Consider the following 24,560-nt stretch of genomic DNA (forward strand, 5'->3'; position numbering starts at 1 on the left):
CAGGGGTGGCGGACGCGCATTGTCGGCCCGCCGGGAGTGTCGTCTTACTACGCCGAGCATGAATGGACGGGATAATGAACCGACTGAATACCGTGTTTCGATAATGTTCGGCTGCGGCCACCTCCCTCCGCCTTTTACTCGATGATCGATATTATTCGGCGCGGCGGATTCGAGTGTTTCCTTTCGAGGACCCTTTAATTATGGCGCCACGCACTTACCGGCACTCGAGTTTTCGGTGGATGTCCCTTGATTGAATGTGTTTATGCGGATTTCGGATCTGATAAAATTGTTTGGGCGAGTTGGCACTCGATTCTTGTTCTCTGTTGGGGATTTTAATTGAATTGAAATGCAACAGTGGATTTTTCTTTGTATTGTGAGTGCTTGAATTGTATGTAACTATGGAAAGTTTGTTGCTGATAGATTACTGTGAATGTAATTAGTAATTGGAAGAATCTTATTTTATAAGTTATTATTGATCATTAGTTTAAAGCTGTTTTCAGTGTTCGATTACTTGTAGAGGATAGCTTATCTTGTAACTCTTTCTACCATGACGGTGATGCACTCTTCAAATGATAAGAGAAGCAATTATTATTCATTAGAGCCAGCTCTGTAGTATCTGCTGATACACAGAATGAAGTGCGCACCTTTAACCTTTCGCTTTGCAATTTCTTTGGCAACACTTATCAGAATTATTTCATCGTACTCAATTTATTCAGAGAGAAACGAATTGTACTTTCACTGCAACTTTACTTTCGTTGTGAACGTAGAATATTGATCATGGGAAAATGGTATTCTGTTCCGAATGTAAACGAGTTAACTTTTATCTCCTCATAAGGTAAGGGGTTACAGAGATCAAAGACCGAACGAAAGTTCTGCAACATAAATATATAACATTAACAATTTCACGAGCAAGAGCTACAGAACTATTCAAACTTATTTTTATGAAATACAATAAAAATTATTTCCCAGTAAATCAAGGAATTACAAATTACAAATCGAGAACACTATTCCTTTTCCATTACCAAACAATTAATATCATAACATCAATCAGTCTCAATTTCTAGAAACCAATTCTCAAAACCATTTATTTGCAACAACTTCCACAATCCGTTAATAATCTTCCAATCAGTACCATATTCTAATTGATTTCCAACAGCAGATTCACAATTCTGTCACTGTTTAACACGAAGAACACAAAATTACAAAATCCTTGTGTCGCATTGGGTGCCTTACTCCTCAAGAGTTTAGCTGGGAACATGGAACCGTAACCTTATACGTTGTCGCTGGCTTTTACCCGAATTCTCCGCAGTCACGGGATTAAAGTAGTCTGCGGGCTTATATGCATATTTCGTTTTTTCGGGTTGGATCTCGCAGTGACGTCGGGTAACATGCATTTAATCGTGGCCGAGGATGGGGTCCGCGGTTCGAGACGCGGCGTAACGTTGCGGAATAAGGAACAACCGCGTCATATCCTCGAGAAGTGCATTACGCTCGGGCTGGAGCCCGCTCGAGTGTTCTCGTTCGGCTGCGCACAACACGGGATCCGTTGCCTTAGTATTTTCCGCGTCTTGAGCGCGTGCATCCCGAACTTTCTCTCGAGCCGTGAGGCAGCGTCTCGCGGGAACCGTCTGCGAGCCCGTCGCGTATAAATACACTCTCCACTCCCGGCGGCTGTCGTCCACGGGAAAAAATTTGAAATATCGCGGTCCCGTTACTCCGCCTTGTCTGCTTACTGTCACGCTTTTGGGACAGTTGTTTAACGTCTCTCAATTGATCTTCGAGATATGAGACTCCCGCGGGAGACATCCACGCCGCTGTCGTGCTATTCGCGGGGCTATCTGGGAAACATTACGGTAGAGAACGTACGATCGGGGGTTGTTTTTGGCGATACTGTTCGGCTTTGATAAATGTTGATCGATGGGTATTTGCTTCTGTTGTTTCGAGGAAGGTATTAATTCACTATTAGTTTTTAATTAAAAGCGTAGTAATTGTTGGATCGACGGGGAAGTAATGATCGTTCCGTGGGTATACGAGAAAATCGATTTGCTGTGCTATCGTCTTATTTGGAGTAAAAGTATCGTGGATTGATATGGCTAAGCTAAATTTTTGTTATATTTTATTCGAAAGGCATTAGGCAGTTCGATGTGAAACTGTATCATTAAAAATAATCAGGTACTTAAGTTCAGTTCACTGATATTCAATAATTCATCCATATTCCGATTTTGAAGAATATTCAGTAAACTTATATTAATCCCGAATTTTAAGGAACTTCCTCGATCGATATTTTCAATTCTTAGTTTCTATAAAAGTTAAATCCCTATTAATATAGATACTCGAATTAACGTAACCGTGCTTTCGATGTAGGAACTACTTACCAGTCGAACGTCCTATTTATACCCCCTCTGTGCGGACAGATTCGCCACAGACACTGAACAGCTTCAAGGGTTAATCGGCTCAAAGAACGACCCGAACCGTGAAGGTATGGAAGTGTCAAGTGTGACGAGTGGAAACGCTGCTTGGCAAGCCTATATCGGGGGCCAATTTCCGAGTAAAAAGGTTAATTATTTGCTTGACCAAGTCGGCGCCCCGCCGGTGCAGCGTCTGCATAGGCCGGTGTATGCATATGTGTGCACACGACCCCCGCGCTAATTTGCCAGCCGTTTCGAAACTCCTGACGAAAAATAGGACGACAGGATATTTACTGGTGCACCCCGGGCACGACGATAAAACTCGCCGATTCTTTTATTGTACAGTTGAAGCGAACCAGATTGTCCGGCGTGGAACTACTCCTGCGACCAGGTTCGACCGCAGACGGTTCGACGTGCTCTCGTGGCAGAGATCGTGTCTCGAATTTCGCGAAGGAACCTAATCCCTCGGAATAAGGAAAATCCGTGTTAAACCCTCGATTCTCCCTACCACCCGGCCACCGATTCCCTGTTTGACAACGTGTCTCCTGGAACACGCGTTTTCCACGATCTCGCAGCGCCATCCGTGAATCATCGGAAATCGTTTACCCTTCTATGTATAGAATAAAATCCTTCAACCCTGATAATATTCTATTTTTCTATTGTTTCTATTACTGATTAATCGTTTACGAGACAGATTTGGCATTCGATTTTATTATGAATAATTATTATTATCAATTCACCATTATCGATTATTATTATTGATGTAAAATAGAGTGTTAAAATATAGTTGGATGTAATGAATGGAGAAAGGAGAAGGTCACGAATAACTGATTGACCGCTTTTTATCTTAGCAACAGTTTGTTTTTATTAGAATATTAAATTTTCCATTCAGAAACCGAAAATTGAGAATCTTTCTAATTGTCGGATCTGAGCTGGTTCTCACAATATTATTGGTACATCGTGTGTACCAGTGAACTGTAAAGGATTAAGGATGTACGTGCACGTGAATACATTAGCGGCGGAGGGTATTGGAACAAGCGTCCTGATTAACTAAGCTGTAAAATCTAACGACAATGTTCTTTACTCATTACGCAGCGCACGCCGATTGAATATACTAATAATTTTCAAATGATTAATCGAAATTTAGTTTACTTCCCGCTAATAGTGAACTCTTTCCAAAGGCAGCCAAAACAACTATCAATTTAACGACAAACTGTTACAGGAAATCTCAACCTGGGTTCTCCAGACAATCAATAACTTCTCGTCGCTACACTACCCCGGTACATCACAAAGATCTATCTCGAATAAAACATTACTACTATAACATAAATCCCATTACCGAAACAAATGCCGCTAACGAGCGCATTTAATACAATAATCTCCTTTGACGAACGTCCACGGCGAGCTATGCGCGCTCCTCTGAGGGCCGTAACCAATTATAATTTTACACCCAGTACGTGGAGAGTCGGCGTGCCCTGGCGTCGAAAAGGGAACAGGTGATAGGCGAAACTTGGCAACAGGGGCAGTGAGCCGAAGGGAGACGACCAGCGTCAACCAGAAAAGAAGGAACGAGAGGGTCGACGGACGAGGCTCGACCAATCCCTAAAGCTGCAGCCAACCCCCGGGGCTAATGTAAGCCTGGCGAATTTCGTTTGGTCCGCGCAAGGGCGGCTGCGCCTGCGGAGGGTTGGCGCGGGATGCGAGCGGAAGGGCGAGCCTCGGAAGCCTCGAGAAGGGCGCGGAAGGGCCGCGCAACGCCGGAGAACCCTTCAGGCAGCGTCCCATTGATACTCCTCGACCTTCTTGCACACTGTCCTTCGTTGCTGCCGGTTCGCGCGCCCTTCGAACACCGCCCTTTCTCTTTCGTTCTCCCGTCTTCGGGAACGGGCGTTCTATTTTAATAATGTCTGGCACACTGCCCCGCTGAATGGCCTGCTAGAGCAACCCCGTCGCCTAGCGCCATCGCCGCATCAGCGCTTCTTTTTGTCCCTCGCGAAGCATAACTTGTTCACCTTGGGTTACTTCTATTTTCGGCTGACTGATAGGGACGTTGCGAATGAAGTTAAGGGTTGCAAGACGAAACGCGTAGTAGCCGCGTGCGCGCGATGACTTGCCGCGCAAGAATTTGTGGGTTTGGGTTTCTCTTTTTGTTCTAATGGTGTCTGGCACAGTGCCCTGTTGAATGGCCTGTTAGAGCATGCCCGTCGCCTAGCGCCGTCGCGACTTCGCCGCTTTCTTTTGTCTCTCGCAAAGTGCAACTTGTTCACCTTGGGTTATTTTAGATTTTGGAGAACCGGCGGGTACGTCGCGAATGAAATTCGTTTTCAAGATGAAACGCGTAATAGGTGCGTGCGAGACTGGTTAGCATTCGTAGACTAGAGTTTTCTTTCCTTGATAAATGTTCTCTATTGTTCCGCGCGTTGGTGCGTCGGCGGGATTTACGTCAGCTTGAGAATTATTTGAAGAGCCTCGGTGGAAATGGGGTGGTTTTGAAATCTGATGGAGAGAGAGGATATACGAGTCTCGATAAACAGATGCTGATGGCGTTGAAGAGGATCTTTCATAGAGATCCAGTTAACTGTGGGATATTCCTGGCAAATTCATTGGAATTACTGATGTCTATTTGATTTCTTGTTTTAGAAATTGGAAAAGGCATTGAACGGAACTTCTGTTCTATTATATTAGTGCCGAAATATGAACCACGAATGTCAGCCTTCAACCTTCAAAATGTACTAAAATTATCTTACGACGTACCCAGGTTGCGTACGACTCCGGCATAATCCGTGGAAGCCGCCATCCACTTTTCGAAACGCTTAGCATAACGGTCGCTGTATACGATCCTCAACGAAATAGGAAATTAATGTTAACGAGTGAAGTTACACGACAACGATCACTAGCCGCCGGAATTTCGCAGGTGGGGACGATACTAAATCGATTCCCATTATCGAAGCTCGCATCAAAGTTGATCGAGCGGCAATTTACGAAGAACTGACTCCCCCCTCCGCCTCCCCCCTCCGCGGCCCGTCCCGAAGCCTTTCGGCGACCCATTTTCCTTGGAGCTTTAACGCCCGGCACGATCTCCATCCTAGATTTATGATCAGTCGTCCGACGCGTAGTTCTTTCCTCGTCAGGCCCCAGGACCGGCTTTACGATATTCGTCGCGTAAAGCGCGGTTTAAGCATGATCGTCCTGTTTCAACCGGTGCCTTCGAGTTTATGCCTGCGTAAAGTTCCCTATTACGCCGGCTATAAATCAGTTTAATTCGCGGCCGCGCGTTCTAAACGCGAGCGCCGCGCCGGCGTATGCCATCGGACGCGCGCGGTACGATCGTGTCCAAGCTGGACGAAACTAATTGCGAACTGTTCGCAAAAAAATCGCTGGTCCTATAAGTTCAGGGTAGGCCTATCACATTTTTGCAAAGACTGAGGCATCTTGAATTCAAGCTCGTAACTAAATCATGATTTTACAGTGATTGTGGTTTGCGAAATATGTAATGCACTGTTTCATCTGTTCTATTTAATCCGTTTTGTTTTATAAACAATTTCTTCATTAAATTTGAGGAGAATGGTTAATTCTTATTGAAAATATCTGCGAATAATAATATATTTAAGATTTTTGAAAATATTGCTCTCCATTTATTGCCTCTCCAATGATCGCTGTTGCTGATCAATGATCAATTCACTGCTCGAAAAATCGTCCACGCAGAACATAGTCTGCGGAATGTTCGTTAACTGCTCGCGTAGAGTAGTCTCAACTTGGTATCGAGTGAACAACCGTAAATAGCGGCCGCCGATCGCAGTCGTAACGAGATGACACGCGGCAATCGCCTATAGGCGACTGCAGCAGCTATCGATCACAGATGCACGCTGTATGCATATTAGTTCTCCTCGTCCGAGTAACGTAACCGGTGAATGGGGCTACTTGGGTTTTCAATTAGAACAGGATTAACAGGGTTTAGGTCTTGTTGGGGCGACGCGCGGGAGGCTCCGGCGTTTAAATCCTTAATTAAAAGGATTTCGGCGAGCGTGTATCAACCGGGGAAAAATGAAAGGCGTGTTGGACTTTGGATTTTGAGTTTTGGAATCATCGTTGATTAAAGATGCCTGAATTATAATTATAATTAATCGTTGATAGTGGTTTTTAATCGTTAATAACTTGGAAATGAAGCAGGCCTTGTGAATGAATAACTACATGTATAGTTAGACAGCTGGTCGAACAGAAAAATAGGTAGAGAAACAAATAGCTACCTATACAAACACAGGCAGACAGCCAAATATATTTGCAAACTTATTTGTAATAATAAGGAACATAATCAAGAAGAAAGTATAGTTGAAAATTCAAATATGCTGAAATGCATAAAAATTTTATTCTCAGCGATCCAAAGTGATTGCCAGCTGTTGGCTGTGTAGCAGTAACCCTGAAGTTCCATCTGAAGACAGCACCGTTTCATCTGCAGAGATAAAGGCGGGAGGCTTTCGCATTATCGGCGTGGCGATGCAAATCTCGCATCGCAATTCCCACGTTCGTGATTCCGTAGCAGCGATCTGGCGCACGCGGTGCAGCTCGACCCGACCCGACCGATCGACCAACCGACCGACCGGTCGACCGACGATCCGGACCGGGTCCGGGTCGGTGCAGCAACGACACGACGTGCCGGGGATGTGGAAAGCAGTCGCACATCAGGGGAAAACGAGAAAAAGTTTAAAGGAATCATCGGAAGCCGGGCTATGCGGGACTCCATCCGCCTAAGGATTTCTCTGTCCCTGGAGGATCTCCTTTCCGGCGAAGTTCGCAGTCTTTGCTTCGCGAAATTACCGTTAGTCTCCTGGAACCTCCACCGTTCCCCTGTGTCTGGAGGTTTTAAGGCTCGCTTAAAGGTGTTTTTGCTGGCTGGCCGAAGATAGACGCCCGGGATCGATCCGGGAACTGAAACTTGCGAGCTCAATCGTTTGGAATGTTCGTAGCCTTACTTCGCGCGCTCCGGAGCGAATTGAAACTCTTGTTGTAGGATTTACGGAGGCGCACCGCGCGCGAGTGTCTACGGACAAGGTTTTTGTCTCATGTTTCGCACCGTTCCTTTCGCAGCTGCGTTATGATTAGAGTTACTTTACCGTTAATTATTCGTTGGAAGAGAAAGGGAATTTACGCTGTGAGTCTACGTTTTATTCCGAAGGTTTAACGTCTGTGCACTTTATTAAGAATATTCATGTTTATTGGCTTTTATTTGGAATTTTTGTTTTCAGGGGACTTCGGCAAATTAACAGATTAAGCTAAATTGCATTTAATAAATTTAAATATTTTCAATTAATTGTGGGAAAGTATTTTACGCTGAAGGTAAGTACTCGTACGATGAATATGCAATTTCATCGCCTGCTATGAAATTGGTTGTAATAGAGTAACTCTCGCGAGCACCGTCGCGAAATAAATCACGGCGCAAACGTTTTAATTACCATGTAATGCATTATTTAAAACCTGTTATTTTTGCCGATTAAGCTGATACGTTTCTTAAAATAATTGGTAGTTTGCGTGCTGGAATTGTGTAAGTAATATGTTGAAGCTACTCGCGTAATGTAATGAGAAAATTCCAATAAAAATTCTATTGAATGTATAATCAGTAAATACTGTGTCTAATAAAAAAGGTAAATACTAATTTTATAATCACTTTTCTTCCGTCGAAATTTGAAGAAATAATCTTGCTCACTCAAAAAATGAATTCTTCAATCATTACATTTGTATGCGACAGGATTACATGATTTTCATGTATTATTACATCATACGTGTTGTCTCTCCGAAGAATTCTTCTTTAAATAACCAGCCAACTGTTGACACGGAAAGGTACGAAGTATATTTTGCGTGTGCGTCAATTAATAAATTATGCAGGTATTAGGGTGAAAGAACCCTCGTTAGGCGGACCGTAAATCTCAGCACAATATCCCTGGCGTTGTTGCCCCGCCACAATCTTCCGCGCTGTATAAAATGTACTTGCATGAAACTTCAGGAAATCACATTTCTTTTTGGTGGGAAAATGAGGGATGATATTGCCCCTGAAATGAATATTGCACGATCTACAAAAGGGAGCCGCCTCTTTACGTGCCTTTTACTTAAAATACTAGCCGCCATATGCACGCGAGAGACACTTTTCGTTTCGTATCATTCCCATCGTACCTTTTTATATTATTTTGTTAACCGAGTTTCTTCGCCGCGCGCCCGATATTGTATATTTTTAATTTAAGATTTTCTGGTTCGCCGCCCCCCTGAAGGATCCCTTTTCCGGTGCGGTTTATACCTTTCAGCTCCGGCGACTACCCTTTTCTAATGAACCATAAATTCCAGGTTAACGTTCGTCGGCTAGTGCCACCGTCTCTTCAGGGGATGAATTATTTTTATATACGAAACCATTTTTTCACATTTTCGTACTCCCCGGACGAATAATTATTCAGCTTCCTTTCCTTCGTCGTAAATAATGAAATTTAATATCGGTGTACCCTTGAACCCAGACTTCTGGAAGCTTAATGTTTACCCGTTAATGAAGATAGTATCTTAGTTTCTTGATTATTGGAATATTAATAGAAATATGGAGTTTTCCTATTAGACAGATAACTGGAGGAATTAAATAAGAGCTCATTGCATCTATTAATAATCTCGCCGTAGAAAAATCCTGCACCGCGTTCGCGGGAAAATTTATAACATTTCTATTTTAATAACCTTATATCGATTCCGAGAGAAATGTTAAATATTCGAATTCTTAACTGTACAATCATTTACAGAAGTATTTATTTACACAACCTACACGTGGAAACGATTTTTTTCCACTGAAATCCAGAAGTTCCAATTTACCAAAAATATCTGTATTCAAATTATAATTTATTGTTCATAATACAAATACATATAGTCTTTAACAACCCTATATTTTATTTAAAGATAATACTTCTATATAAAATCCATAGTCTACCAATATTAGGCACCCGAAAAAGTTCGCACGGTTTTCTTGTTAGAAATGAATTGAGGTTCGTTTTCAACTAGTATTTCACTAATGTAATGAATGAAATCGGTATTAGCAACAGATTATGTTTATGCCGTTGGTATCGAATGAAGTAAAATAATTTTACAAAAACGTTCTCCGTGCTTAAATTATGATTTAAGAACACGAACTTATATCGGTACCTAATATAGTTAAAGTAACCATACATCCCGCGACAGCGAAAAATTATCAGCGCTGATCATCGTCTCACCCGTTTAGCCGCCCTCATCGACCCTGTCGCTCGTCATCCCCATTCACGGGGGCCAAATATCGGGACTTTCCTTATTAGGTCGAAGCAATTTATCGATGACCTGAATCCGAGCGGCGAACCGGGGCACCGTACCGGCGGGTATAAAATTCCAAAATTAATTTGCATATTCCATTGCCGCCGCAATTCCGCCGAGAACAATACTTCGTTCGGACAGCATTAATCTGCGAAGAGTTGAAAGGAACCCGGGAAACGTTACAGAATTAACATAGCCGATTCAACGAAGAGAGCTGCTCCCGTGTTCCACTTTCATTATCCACGATCTCGGAAGCTCTCGAATATCATTTTCATACGGTGAACGGAATTCGTATCGAAGCACCGAATCCCACCCTTCGTTCTCATCGCTGGAGTGGAGACGTTTCCACCCTCTCCGGCGAACAGCATTCCGCCCCGAGGGCCTTCAATAGTTTTATTATTTTAATGACTCGTCTGGCAAGTTGCCTCAGCCCGTCGAACCGTCGAAATTTGATTCAAGATCCTTACGTGCAGAGGAACGCTTCTCTTTTCGTTGTTCTCCGCATGCAACTGCCCCGCTTTCACTTCTGTCGTCAGCTTTATGCGCTGCGATGCGTCGATGGTATCTAAGAACCATGGGTGGTTATTATTTTTTGTGATACGAAGATTTACGACGATGGATTGTTAGTTTCGTGCACGATGCTTGCGTCGATTGTATTTAAAAATAGTAGAAGATTATTATATTTCGCTGAGAAGGGAAGTTGTAATGATTGTTTCTGCGGAAGAGGCAATAGTTATATGAAAACGCACATTTAACATGAGATGTTGCGATTTTTATTTTACGTCAGTAGTATTAGGATGAATGGTATTTGGGTAAGGGATAATAGATAGGTGTTGCGAATAGAATTGTATTTGATGGTAATAATTAAACAGCTACCGGGATAATAGTTTCTTTGAATAATTGCTGTTTTGGTATATGAAATATTGTTTATATTCCACGTGAAATTGTTTGAAATTGAAACGAAATTGTAAATGAAGGTTATAATTAACGGTGGAAGTTAATTTAATTTTCTATTTTATTGTTACACTTTATTGATGCGTACCGCATCGGCGAATGTTGTCGATTAATTTTGGTGTCGGTCAAACTTGGTTTCGGTGAGTTCCTGTCGGTGAAAACAGCGTCGGTGGAAACCCGTGTCGATGATTTCAATGTAACCCCGTACAATCGACCAGCTAGACCTCCCCAACTGGAATTTAATTTAAAGTCGCTTTCGCTCACGCGCCACCGTTGGTCGCGACGGTTTCCGTGCTTCTGTCTTGCACGATTCTGCGAGTTAGTCAATTAAATTGCTTGGAACGGTGGAAAATTGTGGAGTCGATCGGTCGTGTAGAATGTATTAATATGGTAGAGCATGAAATTTTGCTTCTTCGTTCGTTCAACACTTCTATTCCTTAACTTTTGACTTGTGCGAGGGGACAACTTAAAATTGTATCATTATTTAAGAATTTGATTGAAAATTGTGTATGAAATTTTGTATTGCTGTATGCTTTTTAATAACTTGTTTGGTAATTTATTTGAAACAGCAGTAGTTAATATTCGGTACTTACTTTATACTTTTCATTACTTATTTTGGATATTTAAGTTATATGTAAATTTAGTTCGCTTACGATTTGAGATGAGAATGTTTGAGTTGGGATGTTATAAAATATAATTTAATGAATTTAATCGGTTAAAAAGAAATTTATTGTAAGGACAGAGAAACCAGTAATTGCTAGCATATTTTAAGAATTATTCAAACATTGTATTACCGGTTTTAAAAATGAATGAATAATCGTAATACCATATAATAATCCTACGTCTAATCCGACTTCATATTTCGAAATTGAAATGCCCCTGGTTCAGCACGCGCCACGAAATTCCAATTCCCATTAATCACTATTCAAGCATTTACCTTTGTTTAACACCGCGAGCAGTCATTTATACATATATTCTCATCATTTAATCCGATTTATAGATATTACGCGCGATTCTCTTTCCATACGCCGTGCAAAACAAAAGGTTCCCGCATTTTGAAAAAATCTGGAATTATTCATAAAAATTTCAAACCATATTCCGATTCATCTGCAGATTTTCCAGTCACCAAAAGATATCGCGGGTTTTGATTTACGCGCCACCGACCATTCGTTGCGCTCCTGCAATAAAAGCATAAGTCTAATTCATAACAATTTTTTAGTAATATTTTTTCACGCGTATATCGAATACTAATATGCCTCAATTTTTTTGTTTCAGGTAAGCTAGCTTTATGGTTCACGTTATTTTCAACCTTAATACAACGACGGGTTGCATGCATGTAAGTACTTAATTTTGTAATATAGCTACCATTATTTGTTATCGGTTAAAGCACACAAAGTGGTCAAAAAAGAATCTGGGTCAGTCCAGGTTATTTTTGAAACAGTTTGATATTTTGATACACTTCAAATATGATCCGAATCGTGTCAAATTACAGAGAGTTTAAGTCATTATCTTACTTCTTTCGTTTTTTTCTAAACACGCAACGTCAAACTTTGATACTTTTATCGATTTAAATAACGAATTCGTAAATTCTTTTCTGACATTTCATTAACGCTTCATGAAATGCACAAATAAAACCATTCCACCACAACTAAATGGTAACAACAAACGTGTCAACGTTCTTACCTCCTAACTAACAAATTCACCAAAATTCATTTACCCTCTCAAAAAACATGAAAAACTTTCTCAAACCTATCTCAAAACTTTCTCAAATTTTTAATACTACACATTTACAATATTACACTGTCCAACAAATTGTTACTTCTTATCTCCTGAACCCTCGATTATTGAACTTATCAATGCCAATCGTCACACCTAAGAAACGTGTTAATAATATCCTTTCCTATATTATAATGCACAATACCAGACGACAATATCCTCTCACAAACGTAATCGTGGAAAGCGAAAGGGAGGAGAAGTCGAGCGGAAAGTTTTTCGCGGAAAGGTCGAAAGCAATTAGCGATACGTCGCGTCTTTCTTCCCCTTTGTCTGCTCGCGGCGTTTTAATTGGTACGCGGAGCGATTTCCTCTGGCTGCGACTAGATAGTGGCGGAAGAAGTTCTCATCCGCGACACGCTTTTTCATGGACGGTGGCCTCTTGCTCGTCGTGCCAATTATCGACCGATACCACTCGGAGCCGCAATCGTTCCGCGCGTTTTTGCCGCGCCCCGCACCGACGCGAAACGCCGTGGCCGCTCAATATGCCGGTTTTTGCCCGTGCCGCGCTTTCCGCGGAACATCGCCGATACACCGGTAATTAAATGATTAAGGCAGGCTGAATTCCAGGGAGCCCACGTTTTCCTAGACCCTTCGTTGCCAGAGTTCCTCTGAGGAGAATGCGGATGGCCTCCTGGAAACGGGATCAGAATTTTCTTACAGAGCCCGGTTTACGTACAGTTTTGGACAGACGCTGTGTTAACCCTTTGTGGTCCGAAGTCGTCTCGGTTCTTCGTTGTGGCACTTACGGCAACGTTATGTTAATTTGATTTATTTATTTATTGGTTTACTTATGGATCATTTGAGATGATAGTTTCTTGTGGTACTTTAGTCATTTATTTAAGAATTTAGTAAGCATTATAGTTGTAGTTACAGGTGATATAGTTATGATATTACGATTGATTATAGTAGTGTTATAGTAGAATTTACATAGAACGACGTAGGTGCAAAATGGAGGATGAATATAAAATTAATATAATAGTAACGTGTAATATAAAAGTAATGAGGATTATCTGAAAATTTGTTTCGTGATGAAGTTTTTGATATTAGTCGATGGATTTTGGTGTACAGATGAACTGTTTCTTGAGTAACAATTTATTTTCACTTTAACGCAATATGTTTTTTCTTCAGGAGAATGATTTGTCAATAGGAATATTATACAGTTGACGAAAAAATAATAATGCAAAGGATTAAATACTCAGTAGCTAATCAGTACTAAAAGAATTCATACAAATCAACTGTTTCAAATATAAGGTATCAAACATAAAATTCATGGATCTACCAAGGGAATTTGTTTCATCGATTCAGGTGTTTTATATTTAAAAGAAAAAAGAATATTTACAGAAAAGAGTGAAATACGAATGGCAGACTTAAACGTACCGTTAGAACGCGGAAAAAATAGGGGCGGTAGACAAATAATAACTTCTGGTGTATTTTTGAAGGTCCAGGATTTCGAATGCGAATGGTAAAAATTCTAAATCCAGAGTGGAAAGCGGGAAACCGTGCTCGTCATTCAACCCACTAAAGTAGGTTTCGATATGTACCCATGCGCCGGAAATTCCGGCATTTTTCAACGAATCCAGTCCGGGGCGCGACGCGGAAAGCGATTTTTAAAAATCACCGCTCGAAACTCCCAATATTCCGCGGGATTGTTTGATCAGGGGATCAGGGGATCTCCGATGAATTGCCGCGAATTAATTTTCATCGCGATAGCCCGCGTTGCTAGCAGATTACGCGGCCTCGATCGTGTAATTCAAATCCCCGCGGAACTCCGGGCTGAATAAAAATTGAAAAACCGAGGATAGCGGGCCGGCACGCATTGCCTTAATTTCGAGAGTGGATCCGCATCAAATCGAGAAACACGTTTCGCATTGATCGGAAGCGATAAATATTATAATGGGAAAATCGTTGCGATACGCGTAATAAATGGAATTAGCTTGCAATTCACGAGCGGAATTCGTATACGCGGTGATTAATCCCTTAACGCAAGCCTTTTCCGGTTTAGAACGAAGTTTTAATCAACTTTCAAATTAACATGCATTCGATCGCTAAAATGGAATGTATTATTATGATTTTCCGGGGTAAAAGCTTTTCATGTAAATACACTCCATTCTATATTTTAATATAAACACCGTTGATCTGTTCTGTAGCTGAAAATATCACGAAAATATTTTCCAATAAGCAAGCAATTAATTTTTCGATTATTTCTATTCAAATAAACTATCGCGAATAAAATGAAATCGTTTCAATAATCCATTCTCGTTGGTACAAACCTTCAAAACACCGTAAACACCAAAAGAAATCGAACTTTATATCCACACTGGTCTCGTTCGAAGAAAAAGAAAAGAAAGTATTTACAAAACAGAAATCATAGATACCCGATCCATTGTTCAATCATGTATCCGCTTCGCATCCCATTTGAGAACACAATCTGCCTCACGTCCTCAATTTTCCGTTCTCGCTCGAGCCCCGAGCGCCATAAATAAAGAACCGGTTTTTTTTCCTCGTTCGGAACTGGCCGACATTTTGTCGTCTATCCGTCATCGTTCCCTCGCGCATCAATAATTGCGAGCGGGGGTGGCCGGAGACATAGGGGCGAACCGACGAGCGAAGAAGGGCAAGAGGGGGTTGCCGGTGGCGGATGATAAAATTGCATTTTTGAATTTTTCCTTCCATCTTGTTTTCGCCGGTCCCTCTTTTTTTTCGCAGCGCGCCACCGCCGTTCTACGCGTCACCCTCCGCTCTCCCTTCCCCTCTGCCTTTCCAGATTACGTGCACTCGCGCACCTGTACCCGGGGAAATCAATAACCGCGAAAATTTCCATCGTTCCGGGCCATTTGAGCTGTAGATTGTGCGAGTCCGCGGGATGCCGGTTCGATTTTCCGCATGGTCGTGCCTCCGCGGAGGAATTTTTCGGCGCGAGGACCGTCTCTCGAGCGCGCGCGCGCGCGCGCGCGTTTCGCATGGCAAAGTAGACGATATCCGGCTCCGGGAAACGGAAACCACGGAAGAAACGGAGGGAGCTTGCTCGAGGACACCGTTCCTCCGAATTTCAGCCATAGGCTTCTTGCGTCGGGCGTTTTTCTGGTCACGCCGGCCGAACGTGGTTTCCGTGGACCACGGTATGTGGATTTCTTGCGCGCCGGAAACGCTCTTTACTCTTGCCGCGGCCAGCGCGGATAGCTGGAAACGGTAATTGGGCTAGCGGGAACAAATGAGGGGTTTGCTTTGCTGGCGCGCACTCGGGCAAATTTGTTTAGCGAAACTTTTCGCCGATTAACGAGGATTTCGGGCTCACGCTCGCCGCTTTCCAGGGACCCGCCCCCGCTTTGCTCTCTGCGGATCGTTGCAAAAATTTCGGTCCACACCAGCCTCGGTTGCTTCTTCCGTGTTTGGCGTGGTTAATTGGAACGGTGATTTTTTATACGCGTCGTACGATCGACCTGAGCTGAGTTTTCGGCAAATTTGGTGTGACGCGAATGTCGGAAGGGTTTTCGTATGTTGTATCTTGGATCGGTCACTGGTTTTGTTGGTAGAGTAGGAAGAATTCTTAAAGTTTGCCGGGTTGAGAAATTTATTTCATTAAATATTTAGGGAATTTTAAATATATTGAAAGATAATATATTTTAATTGAAATCTCAGTAGAACTTTGACGTAAGGTATATATCTGGATACATGTTACGAATAAATTGTACATTTCGGTTTCAATTTATGCAATTTCTTCCTTACGGAGTTGTTATTCCGAAAACGCCGAACCGTCGCCCAAGTGTCCAATTCGAAATCGCTGTCGTGCGGAGACATGAAACGATTACGAGCGTTACGCGATAGCTTCGAATTCCTCGAAGCCTGACCGCTTTCCCGCCAAGAGCATGAATCAATGAACATTAATCCGGAGGGAAAACATTTTTCCCGGCGTTATCGGGTTTTCCAAGCGAGCTGTTCAAACAGACCCGAACTCCGGAAGCACACAAACCTGGCGCGCCAGCAAAAATAGTTGAACGGCGTTTTAATAAAAAAAAAAAAAATGGGGGCGGGAAAAGGTAAAAAGAGGGAAAAAAGGAAAACAAAAAGGTATCGCGCGGGGAATGGTCGCTGCTGGTTTCTCGCCCATTCAAGATGCTCTCGGACGTCGCCAGTGCGAATCAAAAGCACGTCCACGCAGAAACTGAACAATGGCGGCAACGATAGTTCGGCAAAATGTATTTACGCGGCGGCCGCGCGGTTGGTACGGCGTAAAGCCGCGATTGTTCGCATTAATCGCTGCCGTAGGGGATGGAGGGTGTGGAACGGGCGTACTTTCGCTGCGCACTCGGCACAAAAGACCCGACAAATTCGAACGCATGTTCATTATTGCTTCGCACTCGATGTACAGATGTATCGATAACACCCTTTTGGCTGCCTTTCGTTTACACACCGAATTGTTTAAATATTAGAATCGCTGGAATATTGTCTGTCGATGATCGTATTATTTACATTGTAATAATATTATTTTATGTTCTTGTGGAGATGTTAAAAAATATCTACGTATCCGCACTCTTTGGATACTAACCATTGAAGTTTTCGAAATAAAAAATATGGAATATTAAACCTTCATAATTGGAGATATGAAGCCGAATATTTTAATCACTCTCAAGAATAATGAACTCTCAACAAAACGCATCGATTCGCGTACCGAAATTCATCAAACTCTAGATTTCTTCATGCTTCTGTATCGCGTATGTTTATAACTACTAAGCTTCTTACGTTTACGAGGAATCTACAACACTAAAAAAGCAGCGATATAGGCGAATGAAAAGGATACATACCTCATAACTAAAATTAACATACCCTAATGAAGCTGATAACCGAATCGAAAGATTCCCGGGCCCCGTCGGTTCCCCGCGAGTTCCACCTCCATTTCGTCCTTTTTATTCTATCCCGCTTCATTCCGCAGGTAACCGTAAGCTCTTTCTCCGCTGGTTACACGGTCGCCGTCCTCTTCGCTTGGTTTTCCATCGCTGTATCCTGGCATCGGGCGGTCGTCGTCGCGCGCCCACGCGCGTGGCTGCGGCGTCGGCCCGTTTCGTTTTCCAGCGGCGTGCGCGCACACAGACACGAAGAAAACCCTGGTTCTACCGTTTCCTCGTGCACCGGCGTTGAATGAACGGAGCCCAGGCAGCGGCAGGAGAAAGCTCGGGCGAAACGAGGGTTGAAGAGGGGGTAGAAAGAGGCGGCGGACAGGCTCGGTGGAAAATAGTCACGTTGCGGTTAATTTCGAGCCACATTTTCTCTGTCCCTCGGCCTTCGTGCTCCACCCACGTCGTCGTCCCTCCCTCCGTTCGCTTTGTGCCCACTGTTTCTTTCTATTCTCTGTACACGTTCTTCCTTTGCCGTTTCAACCCTTTCCGCCTTCTACTCTTAACGCTGCTCCTCCTGTTCCCTCTTTCTTTCCCTTTCCCTTTTTTTTGTGTTTTCTCTGTGCTCGTTTCCTTTTTCTTTCTACCTTTCGCTTTCTCCTCCTCCTCCTCCTCCTCCTCCTCTTTCTACGTTTCCATCTCTCTTTTCCCTTTTCATTTTCATATCTGCGCGCCGCGTCTGTCTCCTCGTGATTTAATGGCCGGAAGCGTAATTACTTATGCCGACGCGAGGCGGATAACGGAGCCTTCCTACCGCTCTTCTCTTCTGTGCAACAGAGATGGAGGGGTTGGAACGCTGGCGCGGCGGGGGTAGAAATCGGAGAACCAGTGCGTTTGTCTACGCGCGTGCACGCGCGAGAACGGCGCGGCCGCAATCGGTGCAGAAAGGGCCATTGTCAGTTACCGGGACGCCTCAGGCCGATCGATTATCGCTCGGATCGAGTCCTGGCATGTGCGCCGAGATAAAGCACCGGCTCCGGGACAATGGACAAACACGGCCGAGGAGGGGGACACCGGAGGGGGCGGCGTCGTTACGCCTACGCGGTATCTTAAGGAAAATTAATGCGGGAATCGGCCGCGAAATTGGCGACGGGCGGCTGGAATTGCTCGATGATTGTACCGATCACGGTCCACCAATCCTGCGCGGTGTTTCTAAACGAATGATTCAGTGAGTCTTTAGGGGAGCCTTGGGAATTTTGAGAAACAACAGTAACTTGCCTTAATGTGGGCTAAAGGATAATGGTTTTCTAAGGTGTATTTTAAAGACTTAATGATTACTGCGTTGCGAGTGAACTGTGTTTATTTTGTGTTCGAAAAGAAGTAAATAAGAATGTAATACGATAGTTATATTTGCTAATTGTACTTTAGAAGTTACAAAGTTAACAATTTCATTTAAGTGGAATATAGCAAATCAAGAAGAAGCTTAAACTATATCTAAAGTTAACTAAGATGCGGCACAGTTATCAGCTTCAGCGTTCGTTGTACAGTTTTCCCCCTATAATAAGAGGCAAAAAAGAGAAACACAACGCACGGTGAAACGAAACCGAATGAAACATGTACGACAGCCAACCTAGCTATTGGAAGTTCAGTAAAACGTGCTACCCGGTGGTTCAATTTGATGGCAGACAGCATGGTCAAAGCGTCGGGAATGCGTGCCGCTAAAATATTCAGAAGAAGCTTGTCCCGAATCCCAGCTACCGTAGCCGGGAATCCCGAAGAGACCCGGTACGCTTTTCGCGGCGAAAGGGAAGAGAGAGGGGCGAAAAAGAAATGTTTCGATCAACCGGCAGCCGAGGAGGTAACGTTGATTCCATCCACTCGACGAATGAAAAAGGAGAATCTTGTGACGGGCGTAGGGATACGTTAATCCGGGTTTATAAGCTCGTTGGTAGGCTGCCTTTATGTTTCGCATCTCTTATTCCCGAACAATGACGCGGGCAGACGCTTTTCCGGCATAAATGCAGCGACTCGCATTTTTTGAAACGACGATAATGACATCAATTATGGCGGCTCGCGCACCGAAAGCGATGCGAGGCACGTATGATGTCCGTTACGGAGAATATTTTCGCGTATAAAAAACTGGACGTGCCGAGCGGGAAAGACAGAAGAAAGGAGATTGTTCGAGGAAGGGAAAAAGACGGAAAGAGGGAGAGAGCGAGCGAGAAAGAGAGAAGAGGTGAACGGCTCGCTCCCAGCCGTAATTTCACCCCTCTATTTTTCTGGTCGCCTCGTTATTTTCCGCTGGTCGGTCTCCTCTTAAAATATTTTGTTTCCCGCTGCTCGACTTTCGGGCCAGCGACAAGCACGTCCGCGTGAAAAATCCTGGCGACAGAGCTGCGCCTCCACTTTGACCGCGCCATTTCATTATTTTAACGAGAACGAGATATTCCACAACGCTACCGGGATCATCCTCGCCTCTTCAGGGTGGATGACTCCGCTTACTTCAAGCTTCTCGTGTTCTTGGCTCACTTTTTTTCATGTTTTTCGCTGGTTCGTTGCTGTGGAAATCGGATTGATGGGGATGGAGGACGAAACTTACTGTCTATTGTATTGAATTGGAAAATATACCGTCCTCGCTACATGCTACGCGTCATTTTGTTAATTTTATCGCTCCTATTCTTCGTTCACGCGAATTCTTTTAAGTTCTAAGGTTACACGTAACAACTATCACTGTACATGAGAAATTTCAAAATGACAGGATAATCACAAAATACATGTACGAAACTCCCGAAGAATCCAATGACTCTAGACAATAAATTAAGTAAACTCTGCCGAAGTAATAATCACTATATACAAAGAACACCAAGCAATTACAAAAACCAGCGTACACATCGAATACCGTATCGACACGAACGCATCCGGGGCGAAGGTACAGCCAGCTCTCCGATTTTTCCGCCGGCAGCTCGTCCGTGTGCGAAATTCCGGCGTACGTGCTGCCGCCAGTAAATAACACGTGTAATTTCGCCGGAGTAATCCCGTTGCGCGCGCTAAAATCGTAAAACAGGGCGGACGCGCTCGCTCCCCATATTCCAACGAGCTTTCCCGGCGAGCGGAGGAAACGTCCAGATGGACTGGAAAGCTTTCCAGTTGCCGGGAAGGGGTCACGCGGTCGGTGCTTCCCGCCGGCCAAGTTCGGCGCCGCGTTGCGCCGCGCCAGGTGCCCGATTTCGGCGAGCGAGCGTAACGAAGCTCGCATTCGCGTCTGTTAATCGCGTTAGCCGTACGAACGAGTACGCGCGTATCCGCTGTCAAATTTGCAACGTCAAACTCCGTCTTTATTACGGTTTTATCAACGGTGGCCGGGGCGGGGGCCGGGGCGGGTTCGAGTGCCCGGCAAGTTTTGTAATTCGTTCCTCTCGAGCCGGCCCCCTCCATCACCCTTTAGCTCCATCAGCCTCTGGTCGGCTATATTTACTCCCCGTCGATAACCGACGGGGGTAATGGAAACAGAGGAAATTGCCGGGGAACGAATTTATTCGACAAATTGATGGAACCGAACCGGTGGTTATTCCAGCGTCCATTTCGTATTTCGGCGCTCCCGGGGCCGCGCCGGAGACCGATGTCCGTTTTCGATATGTGCCTCGGCGTTTGACGAACAGATACGTAATACCCCCTGAAAGCCGGGAAAACTCGCGATACCCTTGGCTCCGGGACTGTAAACGCGCGAATTTAGATGGCGCGGTCAGCTACAGTCCGCCTGCCACGTTAGATCCATTGATCATAGGTTTAAAACTGTAGAGAAGCAAGGGGACTTCCACTCATGACGCTCGGTTTTCGACGCATAGTCATCATTGGCGCACGCTGAGGTCCCGGTGAAAAAGTCTCTTTGCCCCTCCGCATTTTTATACCTAAGGCAGATCGAGCTAATGTGAGAGGCGCATAGTAGCACGCGGTGACGAAATGTTGGCCGACTAGGAGCTAAAAAGCTGCAGGAACAAGTGGACTCGTCTGCTTCATCTCGTCCCTCGCGAGAAACGGCGTTAGTGCCTCTGTGTCCATGGAATTCTATATATGTAAGAAACCAGCGATCTTACGCCGATGTTCATGCCTAGTCGTTACATCTCACGTCGCCGCAGCCAGTTTCGCTCACGTTCTTTGTTAGGTGACTCGGCCAATAACGATAACGCGTCCCCTTGTCCCTGCAATTTGCCCGGTTGCGGGTAGTCGGCTAACATCTCATCGGTGCACGTGGGCGGAACTTATCGATCCGCGCGAAGGATTTCGTTGGATCGGCGAACCGGACCGTGGTCGACACCGGCTTTGATGTTTGGACCGCGCTGGCAAGACGCTCGGTCGCTCGTGAACCGCTACTTTTCCGCGGAAATGAGCTTCTCGTTGGGATTCCGTGACGGACTCCGGATTTCTTCCGATCCCAATGCGGATATTCCTGCGAATACTCGGCTTGATAGGGTGTTTTCGGGGGGTGGAGGTCGAAGGAAATTTGTCGCTTTGGCCGAGAGGTTTATTAACTATGTGCAGGTTTACTTTACTATGACGTAGGGAATTAGGAGATTAAATTACGATTTGCTGAGGATTCGTGAAGTTGGTCGTAAAACTTTATTTTCATTCTAATAGATTATGAATCTTTTTGGAAATATAGATTCTCGTGGAGTGATGCGAAGGAATTGGGAGAAATATTCCTACGCCTTGTTATAGTTCTAACGTTGTTCAGAGAGAAGATACATGTCAACTGTAGCGACTTTTAAGAGATCGAACACGCTATAAGTGTGTAGAATTCAGTTTAATTTAGTAATAAAATGATCCATTTCATTTTTGTATTTAAAATTACAATTTCTGGTCAAATCCAGAGTTAATATCGAAATATTTCGAGTTAGGCTATCCAATAGAACTGTCGAATGGGATTTGTAGGACGATCAAGAGTCGATATTAAAACTTAATGTAACGACGATTCGGGCGCCGTACCGCGCGAATCAGCGTTTTCCCATCCTAAAATTGGAAAGCTGATTCGCCGCGCTTGAAAGCGGAGTCGGGACACGTTCAACGATTTCAATGGAACAAGTAGCAAATGCAAATATTCCTGAAGTATGTTACAAAAGCCAGGAACGCCGGGCGAATGGAGGCGGCTTTCTTCTAAATTACTCCACGTTTGGCTGAACTTCAATGCATCGAAAACACGTTCGCCGAGCAACGAACTTATCTTCGGCGCTCGCGCGATCGGCTTTGCGGAGAATGCGGACCTGAATATCAGTCTCCGAGCTTTCAAGACAAATTACGACCCCCGGCCGTGGCCATCGATACGTAAAAATACACCCGGTACGAGACAATATCGGGACGAAAAGAGAAGTTGATTGACACACGTCACCCGGTCTGCGAGGAAATTGTACCAATGGCATTCGGATTGTTCAAACTCTATTGATCGGGGCAAGTTTCAATTGGTTCATCGTATATCTGCCAGGAACTCCGAATATATACTTGAAATTAAACTCAATTCTTGAAATTATATTTCCTATTCAATGTTAACATCATTTCAATTTAGACTGAAAAATTAATGTTCCCGATCTCATTTTGGATTGAAAAAATTTTACTTAATTTACAGGCTGACGACAAAAATAATTCTTGAGGCTAATCCTGGGCAAGTTAACGTTGTATTATGTGGTTAATAATTTAATTGAATAATAGACAAGGAATTTGATTTAATTTGAACATTTACGCAGGGAGATTGTTTTAACGATATGCATCGCGTTAGTCCATTTCCAGCGACAGACTGATTATATGAAAGAAAACATTTTTTAAATTTCGAATAGAAATAGATCGCTAGCTCTGTGGATTCGTGATTGACAGGATTCGGTTAATTGACGGATTTTCAGTGACGTTCGACTTAAAAATTTGCCGTTCCATTTGTCCCTGCGATTGGTTCCGAGGCTACTCTTTTCCAAACTCGTCCCTGAGAACTCTTTTAACGGAAGTTCCGCCGCTGGAAGAATAATCGATAAATCTCCCGGAGATTGTTCGGACGTGTCTTTCATCCGGCGAGAAGTTAAGCCCGATAGAACGTCGGGAAAATAATTTCATTATCCCGATAACGGATCTTTGAATATTGGGGAACTCTTGATTACTTCCACCGTTCAATTCACATTTCGCTGAGTTGATAAATTTAACGATGATGGGGGAAAACTGGATCGCGACGATGATCCTTTCCTTTTTCCCTTTCTTTCCGTTTCTCGTTTTTTTTTCTTCTATGAAATCTGAATTGTCGTGACAGTTGGAGATAGAAAACCGAAGAACGAAGGAACGATAGGGTTTCGTTCCCGCATGCATTGAAATTCTGCGACACTGTACGGGTCTGACTGACTTTTGTTCGGTTCAATTTCACTGTTCCGCCAGACGATTTGATTCACATTCTTGCTCGAAGTAGTCTAGAACGATCATGAAACAATACTGTTCAACGAGTCTGGTTATTCATTCTTTTTCAAATATTTGCTTTCTCGAAAATTTCTCTTTCAATAAGAAGCTGTGTTACATGAAGCTTCAATTATTTTCTTCGAATCTAACTGTCGCTTCTATTATTCATTCTGCAGGCCACAGAAATGATTTAAAACCTATGGAATCGATTAGAATTATATAAAACATCTAATGCATAAATAATTCAAAAGAATCATATATAGATAAACTCGTTTTTACACCAACACCTATATTTTAATATCACAAATTCAATAATTTCAAAGCAAAGAACAGTCTGTTTAATCATAAAAAATAACGCTGTTAACGTGATCGCTTGTAAGTCGAACTCTCAAGCACTGAACAGCTGGACCCTTTTCTCTCCGTCATCATCGAACTGTCAAACAATATATCTCAGACGCAATTTTCCCCGTTTCTTCGCCTCCTTCGAACGCGATTACCTAAATCCTTGATAACGCCGCGCGTTTGATCAGACGCCTAACGGAACAATGATCCCCGGGTTCCCGGATATCCCCATCAAAATTTCACCATTCGATTTCCCCTCCGAAAAACAGGCGTTACCACTCAAGGGGTGGATTAAGAATTCACGGGGAGGCTCGTTCCCGTGTGCAAAGACGACTACGTCGTTGTGAGCGGGCCCTTCGCTCGTCCTTATCGGTCCTTCGACATCTTATTCCCTAAACACGCGAACTTAATATGTATTTTTAATCAGCTCTCGAATCGCGTTCCCGTTTCCCATTGCGACAACCCCCTTTCGTCACCCTTCTCTGTCACTTCATTCTTCTTCCGTTCGACTTACACAGGA

The 24,560-nt window shown here is 43.7% G+C and overlaps 1 protein-coding gene across 2 annotated transcripts in view; it reads left to right on the forward strand.

Annotated features, from left to right (window-relative positions):
• PlexA (plexin A) overlaps nt 1-24,560 on the forward strand; it is a 316,934-nt gene that overhangs the window by 153,065 nt on the left and 139,309 nt on the right. The window contains exon 1 of one of the 2 annotated variants that reach the window (XM_031981615.2): nt 11,965-12,003. The exons of the other annotated variant lie outside the window; for it this stretch is intronic. Coding sequence (XP_031837475.1) covers nt 11,998-12,003 — 6 coding nt within the window. The 5' untranslated portion in view covers nt 11,965-11,997. Of the gene's footprint in view, nt 1-11,964; nt 12,004-24,560 lie in introns of those variants that run through there. 2 annotated transcript variants of the gene reach the window in all.

The sequence above is a fragment of the Nomia melanderi genome, chromosome 2 (assembly GCF_051020985.1).
Source record: "Nomia melanderi isolate GNS246 chromosome 2, iyNomMela1, whole genome shotgun sequence".
NCBI classification, from domain to species: domain Eukaryota; kingdom Metazoa; phylum Arthropoda; class Insecta; order Hymenoptera; family Halictidae; genus Nomia; species Nomia melanderi.